The sequence below is a fragment of the Tamandua tetradactyla genome, chromosome 25 (genome assembly GCF_023851605.1).
Source record: "Tamandua tetradactyla isolate mTamTet1 chromosome 25, mTamTet1.pri, whole genome shotgun sequence".
Taxonomy (NCBI): domain Eukaryota; kingdom Metazoa; phylum Chordata; class Mammalia; order Pilosa; family Myrmecophagidae; genus Tamandua; species Tamandua tetradactyla.
Window position 1 is genome coordinate 1,304,778 of NC_135351.1, and position 20,589 is coordinate 1,325,366.

Consider the following 20,589-nt stretch of genomic DNA (forward strand, 5'->3'; position numbering starts at 1 on the left):
TTATATGATTATTTACAAATTATATGTTTTTATCTTAAAAGACTCCCATTCAATCTCTTCCATCTTCTTCGAATTTACACATGTACTAATAACTGCCATTCTAAAATTTGGAAAAGGAAACAAAACACTTTTGAACTTTTATTTCCAGGTGCTGACCTCTCATCTCCTTTTCAATGGAAGTTGAGAGCAGAGTCCATTCATCAGCAATTCTCTAACCACCCCATTTCCCATTTCTGATCTGGGTTTTTATTACCATTAATTCACAGAGATCATTTTAGTGAAAATAATGCCATTAATGTAAAATATCAGGAGGTTTTGTCAGCCTTCATCTTATTCCACCCTCAGCAAAATTTGATTAATTCCTGCTCTTAATGCCCTCTTTTCCCAACTGTTTTGACTATTGGTACAGGTTAGATTCTCAGAATGTGCAAGTATTTATATGGAAGTACTCTTGAGAGCTACATTGTGGAAAGGAAAGGAAATAAAGTAATACTGGGCAGAGGGAAAATGAAGCAGCTTTGTAGCCGCAGAGAGCCCTGGAACTAATAGGGCCCATTATATCCATACTATGCTAAGCCAGAAAAGGCTAGGCCTACATACCCCAGCCTCCATTAATCATCCTGAAGAGGATTTGATCTCATGGCCTGTTGATCTCTGAGGATAAGGCAGTCACCAAATGTCCTGAGAGCTAAAAGACATTGTCAGAGTGTTGATAGCACTCAGAATCTGGGCAACAAGCTCTTATAAGGGTTTGAAATCTAGGTGGATCGTCTCCATGTCCTCTCAAACCATCCCTTGTCCCACTTGGATCTCTAGACATTCAGGGAACAGCTGCCCTAGGATCCAGTTGACCTCTCTTCTAGAAGAATCTTGCAAAAGGAAGCTTATTAATATTGTATAGCCACCACCACTGCAGGTGGTCATGGGACCACAACAGATACCCACTATCCTCCCTCCTTGTCCATTACGGATTTTTCTCACCCCCACCAAGCACCTCTGCTAGTTTCAGGAGCTTACCTGGTGCCAGATCATCAACTATAATTATCCTTACCTCCTGGTTACGATGTCCTTCTCAGGCAGGGATTGCTTCTCTTGTCCATTTATTAATACATTTGGGGAGGGGAATATGAAGATATGCCCAAGGAAATCATTTGGGTACCAAACATCCTTCACTGCCTCTGTTATATAAAAACACTTCTACTTCCTCCTTGGTCCAGATCAATTACTCCTGCCAGATGGGGCACCCTATTCTTGCCTGCCAGACCCTGAACGTGAAGGACAAACAATGCCCTGGTGGTGACCAGAGCAAATGGTTAATGCTGGATATAGGATTTTGGTTTGGGTTGATGAGAAAGTTCTGGTAATGAATGTTGGTGAAGATAGCACAACATAACATTTTGCATGTGATTAAGCCCATTGAATTGTATGCTGGGGAGTGGCTGAGATGGGAAAGTTTATGTTTTATATATGTTTCCACAATTAAGAGAAACTAAAGAGACATTGACAATTAAATGCAGTACTTTAGCCTGGACTGGATCTGTTTGTTTCCTAGGCTGCTCAATGCAGATACCATGAAATGGATTGACTTTAATAATGTGAATTCCTGAGCTTAGAGTTTGAGGCTGAGAGAATGTCCAAGATAAGTAATTATCAGGTGATGCTTACTTCCTTAAGATTGGCCACCAGTGATCTTTGGCTCTACCACCTGGCAATGCACATGGCAGCAGCTGCTGGTCCATTCTGGGATTTGTTGATTTCAGCTTCTTTCTTCCATGGCTTTTCTCATCTTTGTCTGAATTTCATTCTCTTGATAAGGACTCCAGTAAGTGAATTAAGGCCCATTCTGATGTGGTGGGTCACACTTTAACTGAAGTAGCCTTCAAGAAGACCCTACTTACAATGGGTCTATACCCAGGAATGGAGTAGATTTAAGAACATGTTTTTCTGGGATACAGACATCTTCAAACCACCACACTATCTCATATAAAAAATTAGCATACATTCTATTTATAAGAAAATGAATAATGAAGCTAGATTATTATGGGAATTCCTAATATTTTGAAGTTTACAGGGTTTAAAAGTTCCTAGAACATCTGCTGAATTTGTCATGAAGAAACATGGTTTGGTCTCCCCTTGCATCAGTAGTAAAATATGCATAATTCAAAACAATGAAAGTGTTTTTCTTTGAAAGTTTATTTTCAGCACAAATATTTCTACTTATATAAACTACGCTGATGCTTACATCCTGAGAGAATATTGTTAGATTACAGCTCCTCTTAGAAATTAAAATTAGCAGGACCTTCTTCCTATAGATTCTATAGTGTACTTGCTCAGCACAATCAAAATTCAGAAAACAGCGAGATCAATGGGAAAAGATATCAAGGTTGATTTTGAGACTTTTAGAAGGAAATAAAAGGCAAACATTTTCTATAGTGCATCTATACAATCACTCTAATTTGAAGTTAAAGATAATGTTAAAAAAGGCATGCCCTGATTAGGTGTTTCTTCACTGTCATTGGAATTAATCATTGTGTCTCTTTTAGATTATAGGACTGATGATATTATCAACCGCATAAATAGAGTGTTCTCCCTGAAAAAGGCACTTTATTTCAAGAGAGAGAAAGAAGCTCTGAGCACTGGAATGTGGTGAAAGTATTGTCAATGAGCCTTGCTTTCTGTGTTAGTTTGCAAACTGCCAGAATGTTATATAAGAGAACGGGAATGGCTTTTAGAAAGGGGGATTTAAGAAGTCACAAGTTTACGGTCCTAAGCCTATGAAAATGTTCAACTAAGACATCCAGGGAAAAATACCTAAACTCAAGGAAGGTCAATGGGCCAAGAACACTTCTGTCAGCTGTTAGTCACATGGCTGTCATCTTCTGGTCCCTTGCTCTGGGCTCTTTTGCTTTCAGTCTCTGTTCCTGTGGGGGTTCTCACTTTGATTCTCCAGGGCTAGCTTTCATCTCTTGGCTTCCCTTGGCTCTCTCCAGGTTCTGGCTTGCCTAACATCTCATGTCAACATCTTCTGGCCTCCAAACATCCATGTCTCTGTTCTCCAAGTGTAAGCTTCTGTACTAGCTCTGCTCTTAAGTTACTGTCAGCTCTTGGAAGGCCCTGAGGCATCTGTCATTTCTAACTCTATCCAAAATATTTCCTCTTTTAAAAGATCCCAGTAAACTAAACATGACCCACCTTGAATGGGTGGAGGTACATCTCCATCTAATAAAAAGGTCATACCCACAATTAAGTGTCAACTCTCCATGGAGATAATCTAATCAAAAGTGTCCATCTACAATATTGAATTAAAAGAAACAGCAACCTCCACAAGATTGAATCAAGTTTAAATCATGGCTTTTCTGGGGTATATGATAAATTGGAACAGGCTTACTTTCCTTGTATTGTTGGTCTGTTTGGATTCTAGTGAGTAAAGAAGAGAATTGTAACCACAAGGGACAGTCCTCATTCATTTCATAAATGATTTTGTTAATCATATATAACTGTTGGATTTGACTTCAGGCATTTAGGCCTAGGCTGTCGGAGGTCAGTTTTGGCATTGGTGGACATACAATTTCTCTGGATTCATAATTCATTGGTAATTTTCAAAGGGAAACTTGCCTAGCTATTCAAGGAACAGTTTTATGCAATTAGACCAGTTGAGGGACAGAAAAACAAACAAATAAATGTATGACAAGTTATGGGAGTAACTTGAAAGAAAAGAAATCAGCTTTTAATCCTGGCTCAGCGTCTTAGTCATGTTTTGTGTCCCTGAAGTCATGAACAAGGCAGGTAACTGGAATCCCCTCCTATTGGAGACAGATGTGGCAAATATTCTTTTGCTTATCAGCAGATGTGGTACTCAGGAGTACATGAAAAATGTTCTTAGTAAGTATATGTTGAAATGAGTAAGTGTGACATATATGGGAAGTAAACATTAAGTGAGAGTGGAGACAGTTGTCAAGTAGATTCAATTCTATGAAGAGTCCTATATGGTAGGAGAACCTGGGCATGGGGTGTAATTATGTGAACAAACTATATGAAGAGGTAATTTTGACAATAAGTTGTGGACTCTGATTATCAAAATGAGCGGTAGTATTCCAGGTAAAACCTAAGTATAAGCATTAAGAAATTTGAAATTGCAAAAAAGGTAGAAAAAAATTCAAACTCTGGCTGTGTCTTTTTCTAGCCATGTAATTTTCTAACATTACTAATGACTTCTGAACCTTTGATCATTTCATTTATTAAATAGGTAAATTAACCATAATCAGTAGGTTTCAGGATTAAATAAATAGGTAAATCTCCAAGCACATTTAATACAACATTAGTTTTCTGGACTCAAGTCCAAATGGGTAAGTTAATCCTACTTAAAATATCATTCGTTCATGTTATGTAATTATTAACAGTGTTCTTTGGAAAAATTTACAGTATAGAAGACCCTTCACATTGATAATTTATGAAATGCAGGTGTTTAACAGTTGACAATGATTAATATAGGGTAAGATTTTAGCTGCCACTTGACTAAAATATCGGACTGAGCAAATGGATTTTTTCCCAAATCCTTCATTCTACATTATCTGAGCCTCCTAATTGTATAACCCATGTATTTCTGCTACTTTCTGATGCAGGGGATTTTCCAGCTACTTTTACATGATGCAGCCATAGAACCCCCAAATGAAACAAGTCCCTGAATTGACCAACCATATAATAAAATACTTTCTTAAATTTCTTGGTTGATGTCTGAGTCTAATGATATGAGATCTAGAACTTGGTGTTGAGAAAGTGATATTATTTGACATCCCATATGAAAGAACCAAGATCATTTAGGGCAAGTATGCTCAGAAGGGCAGGTACAAAGTAAGGTAGGAAAGGAGTGAATCTGAAGGGCTGGGATCCAGGTTTTATAAACCAGGAATAATTATATTACATTCCAGATGTGATAAAGGTCAGGGAGTCCTATATTAAATCAGGGAGGAAATTCAAAATCTCTGAACAATGTGGGCTAATTAATATGTAAAACTAAATGACTTTCCTATTCTTATCTGTGCAGTGAAGGAACTCACATCTTCTTTGTTAGTCAGAGTAGCTAAGACCTTCTTATTCATGACCCTGGGAGAGGAAGTTCTTTTTCTCTTGGAGCACACTTCATGTGCTTATTGATTGGACTGGTGTTATTCCCAAGTGAAGGGATGGGTGTGGAAATTGTGGCTTCAGACCAGAGACTTATGGATTTTTTTCTCCATTCTCAGCTTTGCTCATCTAGTGCCTCTCTGGTTGTGAGTGAAAACCGAGAAATACAATTGTCACCTGAGTTATTGATAATGCAACCACTGGTAAGTAGGGAGTTCTTCTTTCTACTGAAATTACACGTGTTGTCAGTGGATGGGCAGGTTTCTCCTATTAGCATGGATACTCTAAGTTCATTTAGGAGATATTCAAGATTCTGAGTTCTAGTTAATTTTATCCTGGGCTCTGGGATTGTTATAGTAGATTTGGGTTCATCAGTAAGTAATCTCCTTTCCATCATCATGCTAATTTGTTTGAACCTCCATTGAGGCTCTAGTATTCACTGGAGAGATGAGAGGTTTTTTTCTCATCCAACCTGTGTCCTTATTGGAGAAATAATATACTCATTGATCCATGTTAATGCCTGCAACTGGTTTAGGCATGCAGTGAGAGTAGATTACAGAGATGAGTAAGCAATAGAAGGTTACAGTAATTATCAGGGTTGATGCTTCAGGAGGTGAGGTCAGTCAATGCAGTTAAAGGCACTAGGCTAGAGGGCTGTGCAGTGTTTTGAGGAGCACAAATGAGGGTTCGATAATAGAAGGAATTGAGGAATCTATTTATTTTCCTGAATTTCAAGTTTCCTAAAAGTATTGATATGTATTTGCCCATTTTGAAAATTTCCTTACCTACTTGTCCCCAATGCCCAAATTCCATTTACATAAGTAGAATTTATTCAAATTTTATAAATGGAAATCATGATAAGAAAGTATTCTTTCTTTAATTTTGGTGTCCATTCAGGAGACATAGTGTAGCAGATAGAGTATATTTTTGGCCCTTGAAAACTTTTTAATTCAGGAGACCAGAATGGATCATGCTTGTGCCCTCCTTCAGTAGTGCCCTCCTTTAGTACAGCAGCAGCAGGTCTGTGGTATGTGCTGCTGAACTGTCTGTACAGCAGATAATTAGGATAAATGCCTGAGTTCTGTAGAGTTGAGTGAGCCACTGTCCACTGATCCAAACTTCTGTATGATACCTGTTTAATTCAGCAGAATGTTGGACTTTACTGTGAGGCTCTCTGCCATTTTACTGAATAAAAGACCTATCCTAATATTTAGATAGAAAGCACTTTACACATTAGCTCATTGGATATTTCAAACTTGTATAGTTTGTGAAATGATTTTATAGGTGAATGGAAACTGAGGTATCTAGGGGAATTATCTAACCATAGTTGTATTTAGTAATATTAAATCAGATATTGCTTGCCTTGTGATGAGTTTATAGACTCACTTGAAATTGGTAGAACAGTATTTTAGTTATGAGTGCTCAAGTTCAAATTGTATAATCACCATCTGGAAATCATAGTTACCAGATTATTAGGAAATTTCCAGGTTATGTAGCATATAATATTCCTTTTTTATATTCAGTGTTTTATATATTCAGTATTTTATATATTCAGTGTAACTGTCTTTTGCATATGAAAGGCAGATGACCATTTAGCATTATGATCTGACTTGAAACTCAAAACAGAGGTTGAACTTTCTATAAGCAGTTACTACTTTCTCATTACTGTCCTCTCAAAATCCTACTCTGGCCATTGTTAGAGATGGCCTTCTCTGAATTCCAATGTCCATGATGTTGTAGGAGTCAGTGACTTTGAAAGACATAGCTATAGACTTCACCCAGGAAGAGTGGGCCATGCTGGATACATCCCAGAAAAAGCTGTTCAGAGATGTAATGCTGGAGAGTATTAGTCATCTGGTCTCTGTGGGTGAGTCTCTTAAATTTATCTCTCTATCTCTGTTTATCTACCTAGCTAACCATCCATCTAATCTTTTTCTTTAAGAAGTGTCTAGAACAGTGTGTCCATGTTGTTATATGTTTTATTTTTATTCTTTATAAATAATATATTTTATATTACTTTATAACATGTAAAGCTACCTAGAAGAAATTTGTTTCTTTACTTGTTACTTACAGCCAGTTTTTCTCCCCACTAGAATGTAATGTTGACCACAATTTAATGTCTTTTTTGCTACTCAGTGTCCAACACTCAGAACACTGCTGGGAACTCAATGAATATTTTCTCAAAGGATAATTAAGCAGATTAGATATCTTCTAAATAATTGCTCTGTTGTAAGAAATTTTCTAATTGTCAACTTCATAAAGTGTTTCTAGAGTATTCCTGGATTTAATATTCTATTTCAGATGAGTGTGATATTTAAACATAATTGTAGGACCACTTGGGACTTTTCAACCTTTTTATTTTCTTAATGTTAGTCATGTTAGTCCTGCAATTTATTGTTCTTTTTTTTTTCATTTTTTATAGTTGTTTCAAGCAGGGAAAGTGACCTTAAAAAACAAAAAATAAAATCCATGCTACATATCTGCAGGAAGAAAATATCTGCCATCATATCATTGGTAAGCTTCATGTCAATGAACCCATGTATTCCGAATAGATACCTGGTAATAGAATAAATTAAGAATTTAGTACAATTGCCTAATTTTAAATAAGTTGAGTTTAAGTGCTAAACCAGAAAATGTCTGTGATAGTTTGAATTTATGGAAAAAATTAACCTGAATAAAAAACACAACTTGAGTATTTATAAAAACGGTAAATGGCGTAAACATGACTCATATACCTAATCTTTAAAATATTATAAAGCCTTGAAAATTGATGAGATGGCTCTGCTGTTGGTATACTACAAAAGTGAAGCTCTCTGCATACAGGAGAATAACATGTATGTAACTAAAATGGGAAAGATTTTAAATGGAGGCACTAATTGGTTAGTTTAGAATTATATGTAGAGAAATGAATAAATGGATGTATATGAACAAATTTTTTACTATCTCTCATCTACTTCCCCAAAGCAGAGATCTGCAACTCAAAAGAATGGCTTTAAATGTAGTGAAGTGCCAGAAGATTTCACTCACCGATCCAGAGTGACTCAACGTACTTTGACTCATATGGGAAAGAAACCATATTTCAGCAATCTATTTGGAAAAGCCCTCAATGAAAAGTCATTTTTTAATCAACCAATGCATATTTGCACTAGAAGTAAATCATGTGACCTAATTGATAAAGCCTTTATTCAAACCTCTGGCCTTACACATTCCAATGGACCTCATGTTGAAGAGCAACCATATCAATGCCATGTATGTAAGAAAACCTTCAATATAATATCTAAACTTAGGATACATGAGAAAACTCATACTGGAAAGAAACCTTATGAATGTCACCTATGTGGGAAAACATTCACTGAACGTTCTTCCCTGAGACAACATGTGAGAACTCACACTGGAGAGAAACGATATGAATGTCATCTGTGTGGGAAAGTCTTTAATAGAATGTCTAAATTTAGGATACATGAGAGAATTCACACTGGAGAGAAACCTTATGAATGTCATCTCTGTGGGAAAGCCTTCACTGAAGGTTCTTCCCTGAGACAACATGCAAAAACTCACACTGGAGAGAAACCATATGACTGCCATCTATGTGGGAAAGCCTTCAATAGAATGTCTAAACTTAGGATACATGAGAGAATTCATACTGGAGAGAAACCATATGAATGTCATTTTTGTGGGAAAGCTTTCATTCAATGCTCTGGCCTTAGACAACATGTGAGAACTCACACTGGAGAGAAACCATATGCATGTCATCTATGTGAGAAAACCTTCAGTAATATTTCCCAACTTAGAAAACATGAACGGATTCATACTGGAGAAAAACCATATGAATGTCATCTGTGTGGGAAAGCTTTCACTGTGTGTTCTTCCCTGATACAACATGAGAGAACGCACACAGGAGAGAAACCTTATGAATGCCATCTATGTGGGAAAGCCTTCACTGTATGTTCTTCCTTGAAAAAACACGAAAGAACTCATACTGGAGAGAGACCCTATGAATGTCATGTATGTGGGAAAGCCTTCACTCAAACTTCTGTCCTTAGGCAACATGAGAAAACCCACACTGGAGAGAAATATTATGAATGTCATCTATGTGGGAAAGCCTTCATTCATCGTTCTGCCCTTAGACGACATGAGAGAATTCACACTGGAGAGACACCCTATGAGTGTCATTTATGTGGGAAAGCCTTCACACAATGTTCAGGCCTTAGACAGCATAAGAGAACACACACTGGAGAGAAACCATATGAATGTCATCTATGTAAGAAAACCTTCAGTAATATTTCCCAACTCAGACAACATGAAAGAATTCATACAGGAGAGAAACCGTATGAATGTCATCTATGTGGGAAAGCCTTCACTGTATGTTCTTCCCTGATACAACATGAGAGAACTCACACAGGAGAGAAACCATATGAATGTCACCTGTGTGGGAAAGCCTTCACTGTACACTCTTCCCTGAAAAAACATCAGAGAATGCACACTGGAGAGAAACCATATGAATGTCGTCTGTGTGGGAAAGTCTTCACGCAAACTTCTGGCCTGAGACGACATGAGAAAACTCACACTGGAGAGAAACATGAATGTCATCTATGTGGGAAGGCCTTCATTCAGTGTTCTGCCCTTAAACAACATGAGAAAATTCACACTGGATAGGCACCCTATGAATCTCATCTATGTGGGGAAGCCTTCAGTCAATGGACAACATGAACTCAGACTGAAACGAAACTATGAATGCCATTTAAGTTGGAAATCCTTCACTTGTTATTCTTATATTAGCAGCATGCGAAAACTCATATGCAAGCAAACCATAAGAATATCATCCATCTGGGGAAATCTTAATTTATTTTAACTTTAGATAATGTAAAAGAACTCAAACTGGAGGAAAAAACCCATCAATGTGATATATGTGAAAGGTTTCAGTCATTGTTTTGGCATTAGATGACATGAGAGAGTCTATGTTTTGTATGTTTTGAACATAGATGGTATTTCAGTCCTTGAGTTAACTTTTAAATGTACTAGAGAACTCAAACACTGAAGAAGCACTGTAATCAATCTCTGAGAGCCTTTAGTTTCCTAACTACTTCAGTCTAAGCCAATTCCTATTAGACAGAATCTGCGTAAATATCACCTATCTGGCAAAGTCTTTGGCAGATGGTCTGATGATTAACATACAACATGAGAGAGCTCATAGTATAAATTCAGTTAACATGGAAGTCTTCACCCACTGTTCTCATAGACTAAACAGAAATCGCATGAGAGAAATTCTCAGTATTCAATTTGCCAATGCCTTCATTTAAGATTTGTCCTTTAAAAAATAAGTGAACTTCACAGGAGAGAAATTTTAGACCCACCTTCATCTAAGTAGCAGCTTTGTTGTGCAATAAAATCTTGGTGTAGGAATGTCTAGTAAAATAAGAGAGAAAATTCTCCACCAAGAGGATGGACCCTCTTGAGTAAGTGCCAGGTAATTAATTCTGGAGATGTTATTCAATGAAAAATCACACAAAATTGCATACATATAACAGCATTTGTAGGACAAGTGAGAATTCACACAGGGAAGCTCATAGTTGCCACGTATGAGGGAACATCTTCAGTGATCACTCATTCCTTAGCACTGATATTCCTATGCTGAAGAGACAGCATTTTAATGTCAGTTTTGGAAATGCTTCAGTGGATTTCAAATCTGAATACTCAGAATGGAATATAAAGTACTTTACATGGACCCTTGAGCACAAGTTAACAAAGATTCAAGAGTATTGAACCAGTCTTCCTACTGGAAATGCATAGGAAAACGATGTAGGATCGTGATGTGAGGAGATATATTGAATGGTAGAATTTGTAAGAAGTAAAGTGGTATTAACCAAGATTAGTATTTGTATATATGTGACAAATGTTGCTGAAAATCTAGTCTATTAGACATTTTAGTTGTTTATGCAGTTCTAGACATAAAGAGTTACAGAAATCAGAAAATAATCTTGAATGTTAATTCAAACATTTAGAACACTACAATATGATTCTTAACTATTGCTTTGTTATAATATGTATTGTTCATGGCAAGGATGAGAACAAACATGGATAAACACACTTTAGAAATAAAGCCAAATGGTACATAAGTGCTCTTCTTTTCAAATACCATTTACTAATGCCATCATAATGTAGAGAATAATTACAAATGCAACTATTTAAATGCAATAAGACATGTCAGTCCTGGAGAATTGAGGGTTGATTGGCTAGAAAATACCCCAGACTCCAGAATATTTCTGTGTGTCATTCCATACATTAGAGTTTTATTGCAGAAAGGGTATAGCCAACAAAAGCATGGATATCACAGCAAATAAGGACATTAAAGGTGTGGAGAATGTCCATTTGTCAGGAGGAAGTCCTGTGCATCACCTCCAGTTTGGAATCAGGATGCCTTTCTGGTAATCCCACTGTAGCCCAGACCACAAACCAGCCTTGGGTGGTGATTTACAGCAGTAGAAAAGAAAGAACGTTTGGATATCTAATGAGGCTGCAATTTTGCAGTTGTAGCCTCATCAGGCATCTCCTTGTTCCTGCATCCTCCCCAAAGGTCATTATTTCCCAAAATACGTTTGAGTGCCTTGTTTCCCTTACATTGCAGTGTTAAGTGCCTAAATACCTTTAGACACACTAAATTGTTCTTCCTGATGGCCTTTATGCAGTTATTATTTGAGACATCTGTCCCAGTGCCCTCTCACCTCATGACAGGTGAGTGATAGGGAGCATGAAATGGCCATGTCACTTGTGATGTAAATGAGGTAGGTGCCTAGATCTGATTGGAGTCCAAGTGGATATATGAATACTGTATCAGACGTGTTTCTTCATAGCTGAAACATTGTTTCTGGCTGCCACATCAGGCATGACAATTGCTCTCACTTATATAGAGTGTGTATCTACAGTAGTTTTTGCCTATGAAAAAACTCCCCAGCTTTGAGTTTTGCTGTTTCTTCTGTGATTCAAAACGTAAGATCAGAAGAAACCACTTTTGTCATCTACCATATTATGCCTTTGTGGAGGCATGGGGTTTTTGTCACTTGGGTGTCTGTATCTAGGAGACCCATATAGGTTTGTATCACCCCTTTTCTTATTACACCCTGATGAGGACATAGTGTTGCCAATTGATGGCAGGGACCTGGAGTCCTTGGCTCCGTCCTTAAGCGTTATTTTATTTTTATTTTTTTAGGAATAAATAGTAAAGTTTATTAAAAAAAAGTGAGTACACATTAGAGAGGTTAATATGGATGTGCCTAAGAAATGGACATGGACTGAGTGGAGTGGGCCAACTTGTTTTATAGAAAAGTTGTTGGTAGCAGATTTCCATAGTAACCTTTGCATACTAGGTGTCTTCTTTCTTCTAGGAGGAGATAGCAGAATTCATTGTTTGTTGTCACGTACCTAAAATTTGTCTTTGGGCAAATGGTTAACAGTCTTTATGACCCTATTCTCCTTATTAATAACTAGTTTGTTTTGGGACCAGGGTTTTACAAGCTTTTATGGTTTTAGGTTACAATGGTTTGGTGAAGTTTTGGGGCTTTAGGGAAATTTTTGTACCAGGAAGTTTGCATCATTGTATTAGTTCTTTTGGAGCTAGATAAGAAACAAGGGACTTTAAGTTATCTGTTAACTCTTTCAGGAAACCAGGGACTTGGAGTTCTCCTATTTTATCCTGCTTCAATCCCCCCCCCCCCAGAAAAAGTTTAATCCCTTTAATCTTAAAGGAGGTTGAGAAATACATTTTTTATGTTTTCACGGAATTGCGAGTACATGTAGGAATGTGTATAATTGCTGACAATGTTGGAAGGTTTGGGGGATGTTGGAAAATGCAAAAACATTTATTATATTACAATCCACCACTCCTAAAATCTTCTGCATGATTCCCTGAGTGTGAGAACAGGAGGTTACATGTTTACAGCTTCTAATGTTGAGAAATGAGAAAATAATAGCATTTGGGAGAAGACAAGAATGCTCCAGCTCACTTAGAGATTCTTTGCCCCCCTGTATTTATTTTGTCACATAATGATGCCCTGGCCGCACCTGAACATGCACAGCCATTTTATGTACTGGTGTGCAGTTGAATCAGAAGTTTTGGTGTCCAGGATGCCGCTTTTAGTAATTACCCAGATTGAGCTGTTCCAAACATGTCACAGATGGGCAGGTCCTGTTTAGATGTACTCTGACAATAGAGATGACATATAGAACAGAGAGGGCATAGTTATAGAGAGTATTAGCATTAGGTAATTGCCACTTTGGGGAACATGGGTGACTAACAGTAACATTCCATGGGAGGCTAGAGTTACTTAAAGCTGGAACATATTTGCTAAATACTTTTGTTAAAACAGAGGTTACCTCTCTTTTTTTAAACATAACTAGGGTTATATTAACAGGTACAACATAACTTCTTTTAAAAGGTTTATTTTGTTAAAAATTCATTTCTGATTTGTAGTTTACTGCAAACACTTTTGGAGAAGCATTAGAGTGAAACACTGCAATCAATAGGGAAATTTAAACACATTTTTTATGCAATTTATAATATATTAAATGAATTTAGCTATTTTTAGCACTGAATTTTATAAGGTGGAAGAATAAGTTTCTGGAAGTGTTTGGAATAAAAAATATAAATTTTTAGGGTTAACCTTAAGAAAGCAAAGTGTTAAAGATCGGTTTGAAATAATACTTGTTTTTTTATTTAATTGAAGTTATTTAATTAAAGTTGGAGAAAAAACGAAGTTTTGTTTTGAGCAACTAAAGGTATGCTAATGTTAACACAGACATAAGAAGTTATCTTACAAAACTGTAAACTTTTTGCTACTCTGTACTGAAGATGGAATAATTTAAAAAAACTTTTTCACTTAAGCAGGACATTGTTTAAGTTTTGCATTCGTATATTATAGATCCATTAAACTTTTCTTGACCTTGACCACAATTTCTCTCTCCACGAACTTTGTAAACCTTCCATATCCATTTGGGTTTTGTCTTACATTTTCCTCATTCTGTAACAACCATTCATTTTGATTTTAAGACAAAACTACACTCTTTTTCTTTTGAACTAAAAAAAAAAATCCCTTATATCCTTCATATTTAAGTCACCGAAATGATTTTAGAAACTCTCCAAACAAACATCTCACAACATACATACAATCACCATCAGAATAAAACTTGTCAGATTATACTTAATACGTTTTGAAACAGTAACAGTTTTGCTATTTGCTATTTTATTGCAGCCCTCTTATGCTTATTCTTATGTTTTGTTCTGGGTTTACATCTCAGCGGGTGGCACTGAAAGCGTAGCCTTTATTCTCTCTTTATGCTCTTTATCACAGAGCATTCCCTTGGGGCAAGGACAGACCAAGGTAAAGAACCTTTTATAAGGCAGTTTCTTCCTTAGAAGGTGAAACTTGATTACCTCCTTCAGTTAGGAACCTAAAGACAGCAATGGGTGGGACACTGTAGTATTATGAAAAGCTGATGACTCAAAAGAATACTGCCAATTTGGCAGGGGAGAGTTGGGGTGAAGGCTGGAGGCTGTAACTTCCCATCTACTCCCACTATGGAACTCGTTTTAGTGCAGAAAGTCCCGGAGTGAGAGGTTAAGACAGAATATGTGGCTCCCATATCAATGAAAAAATTAACAGTCTAACCTGCCACATTTAGAGACACTTGGGGATCAATTTGATAATTTTCTGTGAGATCCAGGGAGCCGTTGGCCCCAGGCCCCCGCATTCGTGTTCAGGGGTGGACAACAGGGCTGGGAGAGGCTTCACTCCCCCTTGGGGCTTGACACACTCTCAGGCCCAGTGTCCTGCCTTCCTGCCTCATGGACAGGGCGCTGGAAGCTCTCGCCATCTTCTGGGCTCCTCTGGTCTTTGGGGGTACTCCCGCTTCCAGTGCCCCAAATCTCCACATCGATGACAGGTTCCTGATGATTTCTACCCCACGTGGCCCTAAGGTGGCTGGTTACCATTCATAGCCAAAGCTATGAGCCAAACCTTGTTCTGGTCTCTCCTTGCTTTCTCTTCTTCTCCAGACCCTGTCTGTTATTAAGGACAGATAAGAGAGTGCTCATAAGGTCATTTATAGGCATTTGGGGTCCTGAGGACATCTTTTGTAGTTTTCTCCTTATGTCAGAAGCAGACTGGCCTATAAAGTAGGTTCTTAGCATGATTTATCCTTCCTCAGAGTCTGGATCTTCATTAGTATATATATATATTTCATAGCTTCTGCTAGTCTCCCCTGTCTGCATTTGTCCCTGCTGTTCCCCATGCAGCTTGTCTACATGCCCTTGGACTTCTGCCCAAATCCTTCATTTCTCCTTGGGAATGCAACAGGAGGAGAGAATAACTCAGATGTCTCCCCATTGAACTCATGTGTGAGGACCAGATTTTTTATTTCTTCCAGAAACTTGGAGGGGTCCTTAGAAAAATTTCCCAATTTCTTATACTTGGCTAAGTCAGTCAAAGAAAAAGGAATGTGGACCCTTATAGTTTCCATATCCCCATTGGCTACTTCCCAGAGAGAGAATACATCCCATTTCCTTCAGCGCTCCCTTTTCCCTTCTCTGGGTGGTGGTAAAGGGCCCCACTGAGACTATGTCCCACAGGACTTGAATAAGGAGGGGGAGCAGTGGGCATGGAAGCCCCTTCCTTTAAGGAGGAGGGTCTGTGGGAGCCTCACTTCCAATGGGTCAAGGTCTGGGCTTGGGGGAAGATCTTTCCTGAGTCTTTTTGAGGTTTCATGGGGGGTTAGCAAAAATGGGTCATTTAAAATATCTGCCTCCTCTTCCTGAGACAGAAAGGATTCATCTCTTAATTCCTTCTTAAAATAACACACTTTACAAGCTCTCTTCATGGCCTTATCCTGTTACAGAGCCATAAAAAGCTGGACATGAGGAATTTCAGACCATTTCCCTTCTCTTTTACACAAAAGATCTAATCTGGAGAATAGCATTGAAGACAAGAATGCCATTTTCCAGCCATTTTTCTCCACCTCCCAATTTATATTGAGGCCAAGCTATGTTACAATAAGAAATCAACCCTTTCTTTTTCAGTTCAACGGTTGGAAGATTATTCCAATTTTTCAGGATGCAGCCCAGGGGGCTATCAATTGGAATGCTGGATGCGCTGCCCATTATTCTGAAAGGAGAGAGAGATAGAGGGATACTCATTCACTGGGGTTCAGCATCTCCTGTGCCAGCCAAATAGTATCCTCAAGACACCTACTCACCCCAGGGCATCCCCATGGAGGAGAAAAGTCCTAGGCCTTAGGAGACAGGCTGTCTGGATTCAGCCTTTGACTCATAAGCCAGACCCAGAAGACTGGGGAGCCAGACTTCTCATCCTGGCAGCTCCGGGCCAGACTCCAAGGGCTGGTGAGATTCCTCTGCTTTGAGCCAAACCTCTTCTTCTTTCCCAAATCTCAGGGCAGAAAGTTAGCTTCATGCATGACCTGATCTAAAAACCACTACAGAGAAAAGGGATAGAGGCCCCATTTAGCTAAGGTCTGCGTTCTCCTTTGCGAGGAGGTTGATGTTATAAAGAGTGCAGGAATGACACATAGGCTGTATGCAGAGGAGGAGGTGAGCAAGAATACCTGAAGAATTTCCTCTGGAGAAAGGGAAGGGAAAAAGAGGGGGTGACTGACAAAATGAGGTCTCAATAGCCGGTGTCTTACATAGAAGATACTGCTCTCCTGGAAACTTTTAAAATCACTCCTCGCAGGCTCGCCAGCATATGTAACCAGTGCCCTGCTGGTAATAGTGCCAGCTGAGCCCTTATCCGGGTTCAGTGATCTTGAAACTGAAAGAATTTAGAGACAAGAGGCCCAGCAGGAATAAGTAGTAGCATTTATTTAAAAGAAGTTTATTAAAAAGAGAGAGTACACATTAGAGAGATTAACACAGCTATACCCAAAGGAGGGACATGCTCCTAAGCTTTTTTTTTTAATTAGAGAAGTTGTAGGTTTACAGAAACAAATCGTGTTAAAAAAAAAAAAAGCAGGGTTTCTATACCCCCCCCATTATTAACACTTTGCATTAGTGTGGCACCTTTCTACAATTTAATGAAGAATAATATATTTATACTATTAGCTATGATCCGTGGTTTATATTAGGGTGTATTTTTTCCTATATACCACCCTATTAACACCTTGCATTAGTGTGGTACATTTAGTATACTTCATGAAAGAAGATTTTTATAATTTTACTGTTACCTATGGTCCATCGTTTATTACAGTATGTTTCACTGTTGTACAGTCCTGTGTTTTTTAATTTTTATTCTAGTGATACATATGACCTAAATTGTCCCCTATTGATCACATTCATAACTGAACACTGTTAATTACACTCATAATGCTGTTCTACCATCACAGCCATCTGTTTCCAAAATGTTACAAGTAACCCAAATAGAAATTCTGTACATATTAAGCATTAACTTACCATACCCTATACCCAAATCAGCCCCTGATAATCTATATTCTAGGTCCTAATTCTATGAGTTTGCTTATTATAATTATTTCATATCAGTAAAATCACACAATGTTTATCCTTTTGTGTCTGCCTTCTTTGACTCAACATAATTTCTTTAAGAGTCATCCTTTCTAATGCTGAACACTATTCCTTTGTCCTTTCTTTGGTTGATGGAACCTTGAGTTGCTTGCATCTTTTGGTAATTGTGAATAATGCTACTATGAAAATTTGTGTGCAAATACCTATTTTAGAGTCCCTACTTTTATTTCTTTTGGGTGTATACCTAGTAGACAGATTGTCAGGTCATTTGGTGATTCTATATTAGTTTTTTGAGGAACTTCCAAACTGTCTTCCACAGCAACTGCACATTTTACATTCCCACCAGCAATGAATGAGTTTTTCTATTTCTCCACATACTCTCCAAGACCTGTATTTTGTTTTTTGTTTTTTTTTTAATAGTAGCTATTCTGGTGGGTGTGAAATGGTATCTCATAGCTTTGATTTGTGTTGCTTTAATAGCTAATTTTTATCCACTTGTATATTCTCTTTGGAGAAATGTCTATTCAAGTCTTTTGCCCATTTAAAAAAATTGTCTTTTGATTGTTTAGTTTTAGGATTTCTTTGTATGTTTCTGGATATTAAATTCTTATCAGATATGTGGTTTCCAAATACTTTTGTAATAAAGTTCATTGCAGAAAACTTTATCTTGATGAGATCCCTATTTACCTATTTTTTTTTTCTTTTTTGTTTGTTTCCTTTGGGTATAAAGTTTAAGAAACCATTGCCTAACATAAGATCCTGAAGATGTTTCTCTATGTTTTCTTCTAGGAGTTTTATAGTCCTGGTTCTTATATTTATGTCTTTGATCCATTTTGAGTTAATTTTTGTAAACACTGTGCGTGGACTTGGCAACCTTGTCAAAAATAAATTGGCAATAGATATGAGGGTGTACTTCAGAACTCTCAATTTGATTTCATTGGTCAATATAGCTATCCTTATGCCAGTACCATGCTTTTTTTGACCACTGTAATTTGGAATATGTTTTAAAGTCAGGAAGTCTGAGTTCTTTAACTTCATTCTTCTTTTTCAAGATATTTTTGGGAATTTGAGGCCGCTTACACTTCCAACTAAATTTGATAATTGTCTTCTGCATTTCTACAGAGTACACTGTAGGAATTTTGATTGGAATTACATTGAATCTGTAAATGAATTCAAGTTGAATTGACATCTTAACTATAGTCTTTCTATCCATGAACACAGAATGTCCTTCCATTTATCCAAGTCTTTTTTGATTCCTTTTAGCAATGTTTTGTAGTTTTCTGTGTACAAATCCTTTACATTTTCTTGGTGAATAGCTCCCCCCCCCCTTTTTTTAAATATATACTGTCCTTGTTTGTGTCTTATAAAAGTTTTGCATTTAAGACCTGCTTTGTCTGATATTAGTAATGCTACCCCAGCTCTTTTTTTGGTTACTGTTTGTATGGACTGTCTTTTTGTAATCTTTCATATTCATGTTGTTTGTGTCTTTGGATCTAAGTTAAGTCTCTTTTAGGCAGCATATAATTGAAGAATGCTTTTTTATCCATTCTACCAATCTGTGTCTTTTGATTGGGGAGTTTAATCCATTAACATTGAATATTATTATTGTAAAGGCAGCATATAAGATATTTTGTCCTTTGATTTTTATATGTCCTATCTTTTTGTGTGTCTCTTTTCCTTTATTGCAACATCCTTTTCTGTAGCGTTGATCTTTTGTGATGTATGTGACTGATACCCTTCTCATTTCTGTCTCATTTAAATGTATATATAATTTTGTAGGCTGTATGACAGGGTCACATTTAATTATTTTTCCATATGAGTATCCCATTATTGAAGCATCATTTGTTGAAATTTTTGTTCATTTGTTTTTTCTTGTTGGTTTGTTTTTTGGAAAGTTCATGGACTGGGAATAGAACCCAGGCTTCTCACATGTCAAGCAAGAATTCTACCACTGAACTACCTTTACACCTCCTATTTTTTGCATGGGCAGGCACCAGGAATGCACCTCCTTTTTTCATAAAAAAGAAGAGACCGTCATGTCCTCAAGAATGTTACTATACATATACTAAAAAGATATATAAACATGTAAAGAAACATGGACATAAATACTAGATTGCCTAAACTTCATGCTATAAAATAATACAGAGCATGGGAGATGACTCCCAGGAATGAATCCAGACCTGGCACCGTAAGATCAACAATTCCATCCTGACCAAAAGGGGGAAAAGAAGTATAATTAATAAAGTATCAGTGGCAGAGAGAATTCAAATAGAGTCAAGAGGCTACTCTGGAGGTTGGCCTTATGCAAGCGTCAGGTAGTCCTTGCTACCTATCATAACCTGCCAACCCCCAACCAGGACCAGTCCAGCCAATCCTAAAGAACACCTAGGGCAATATATAAGGTTACACAAGGGTTCCATGCACTAGAGTAACTTTCCAGAAACCTACAACCTTCAGATGGGCCCCTGATCTAGATAAGTCCTGAACATCAGATAGTTCCATCTCTGGAGAGATCGGAAAAGGGAAAAAGATGTAGAACTTTCTACAATTTTTGAAAGATTTAAATTATTTTACCCATACAAATTTTATGTAGGAAAGGTTAAGCATCTCTTTTACTTTGACAGTACTTCCTATGCAATGCACCACATATCAAATAAACCTTTAAAAGGTGAGTGAATAAATCCTTTTTGATTTCCCAGGAACCCTCTGGAAAATCCCAAAGACAGTTTGAGAGCAAGAAGACATTATTTAGGATTTGATTTTGTTAAATCCAAAATGTCAAATATCATCAAGAAGTTTAGACATCTGTCACTGCAAACAATACTTGGATTTTTAGTTAACCAAAGAGACAATAAAAAGATTTTAAAAGTAAACAAGGAGGTAACATGATCATCAAAACTTTAGTTCTTTTAATACTGAGAAAAATTGGTTCTCTTAAACAA

The 20,589-nt window shown here is 37.3% G+C and overlaps 1 protein-coding gene across 1 annotated transcript in view; it reads left to right on the plus strand.

The window, feature by feature from the left end:
- Positions 1 to 9,818, plus strand: part of LOC143668893 (uncharacterized) — a 45,411-nt gene extending 35,593 nt beyond the window's left edge. The window contains exons 2-5 of the mRNA XM_077143503.1: positions 5,244 to 5,327; positions 6,865 to 6,991; positions 7,547 to 7,638; positions 8,089 to 9,818. Coding sequence (XP_076999618.1) covers positions 5,316 to 5,327; positions 6,865 to 6,991; positions 7,547 to 7,638; positions 8,089 to 9,780 — 1,923 coding nt within the window. The 5' untranslated portion in view covers positions 5,244 to 5,315 and the 3' untranslated portion in view covers positions 9,781 to 9,818. The remainder of the gene's footprint in view (positions 1 to 5,243; positions 5,328 to 6,864; positions 6,992 to 7,546; positions 7,639 to 8,088) is intronic.
- Positions 9,819 to 20,589: the final 10,771 nt, after the last annotated feature.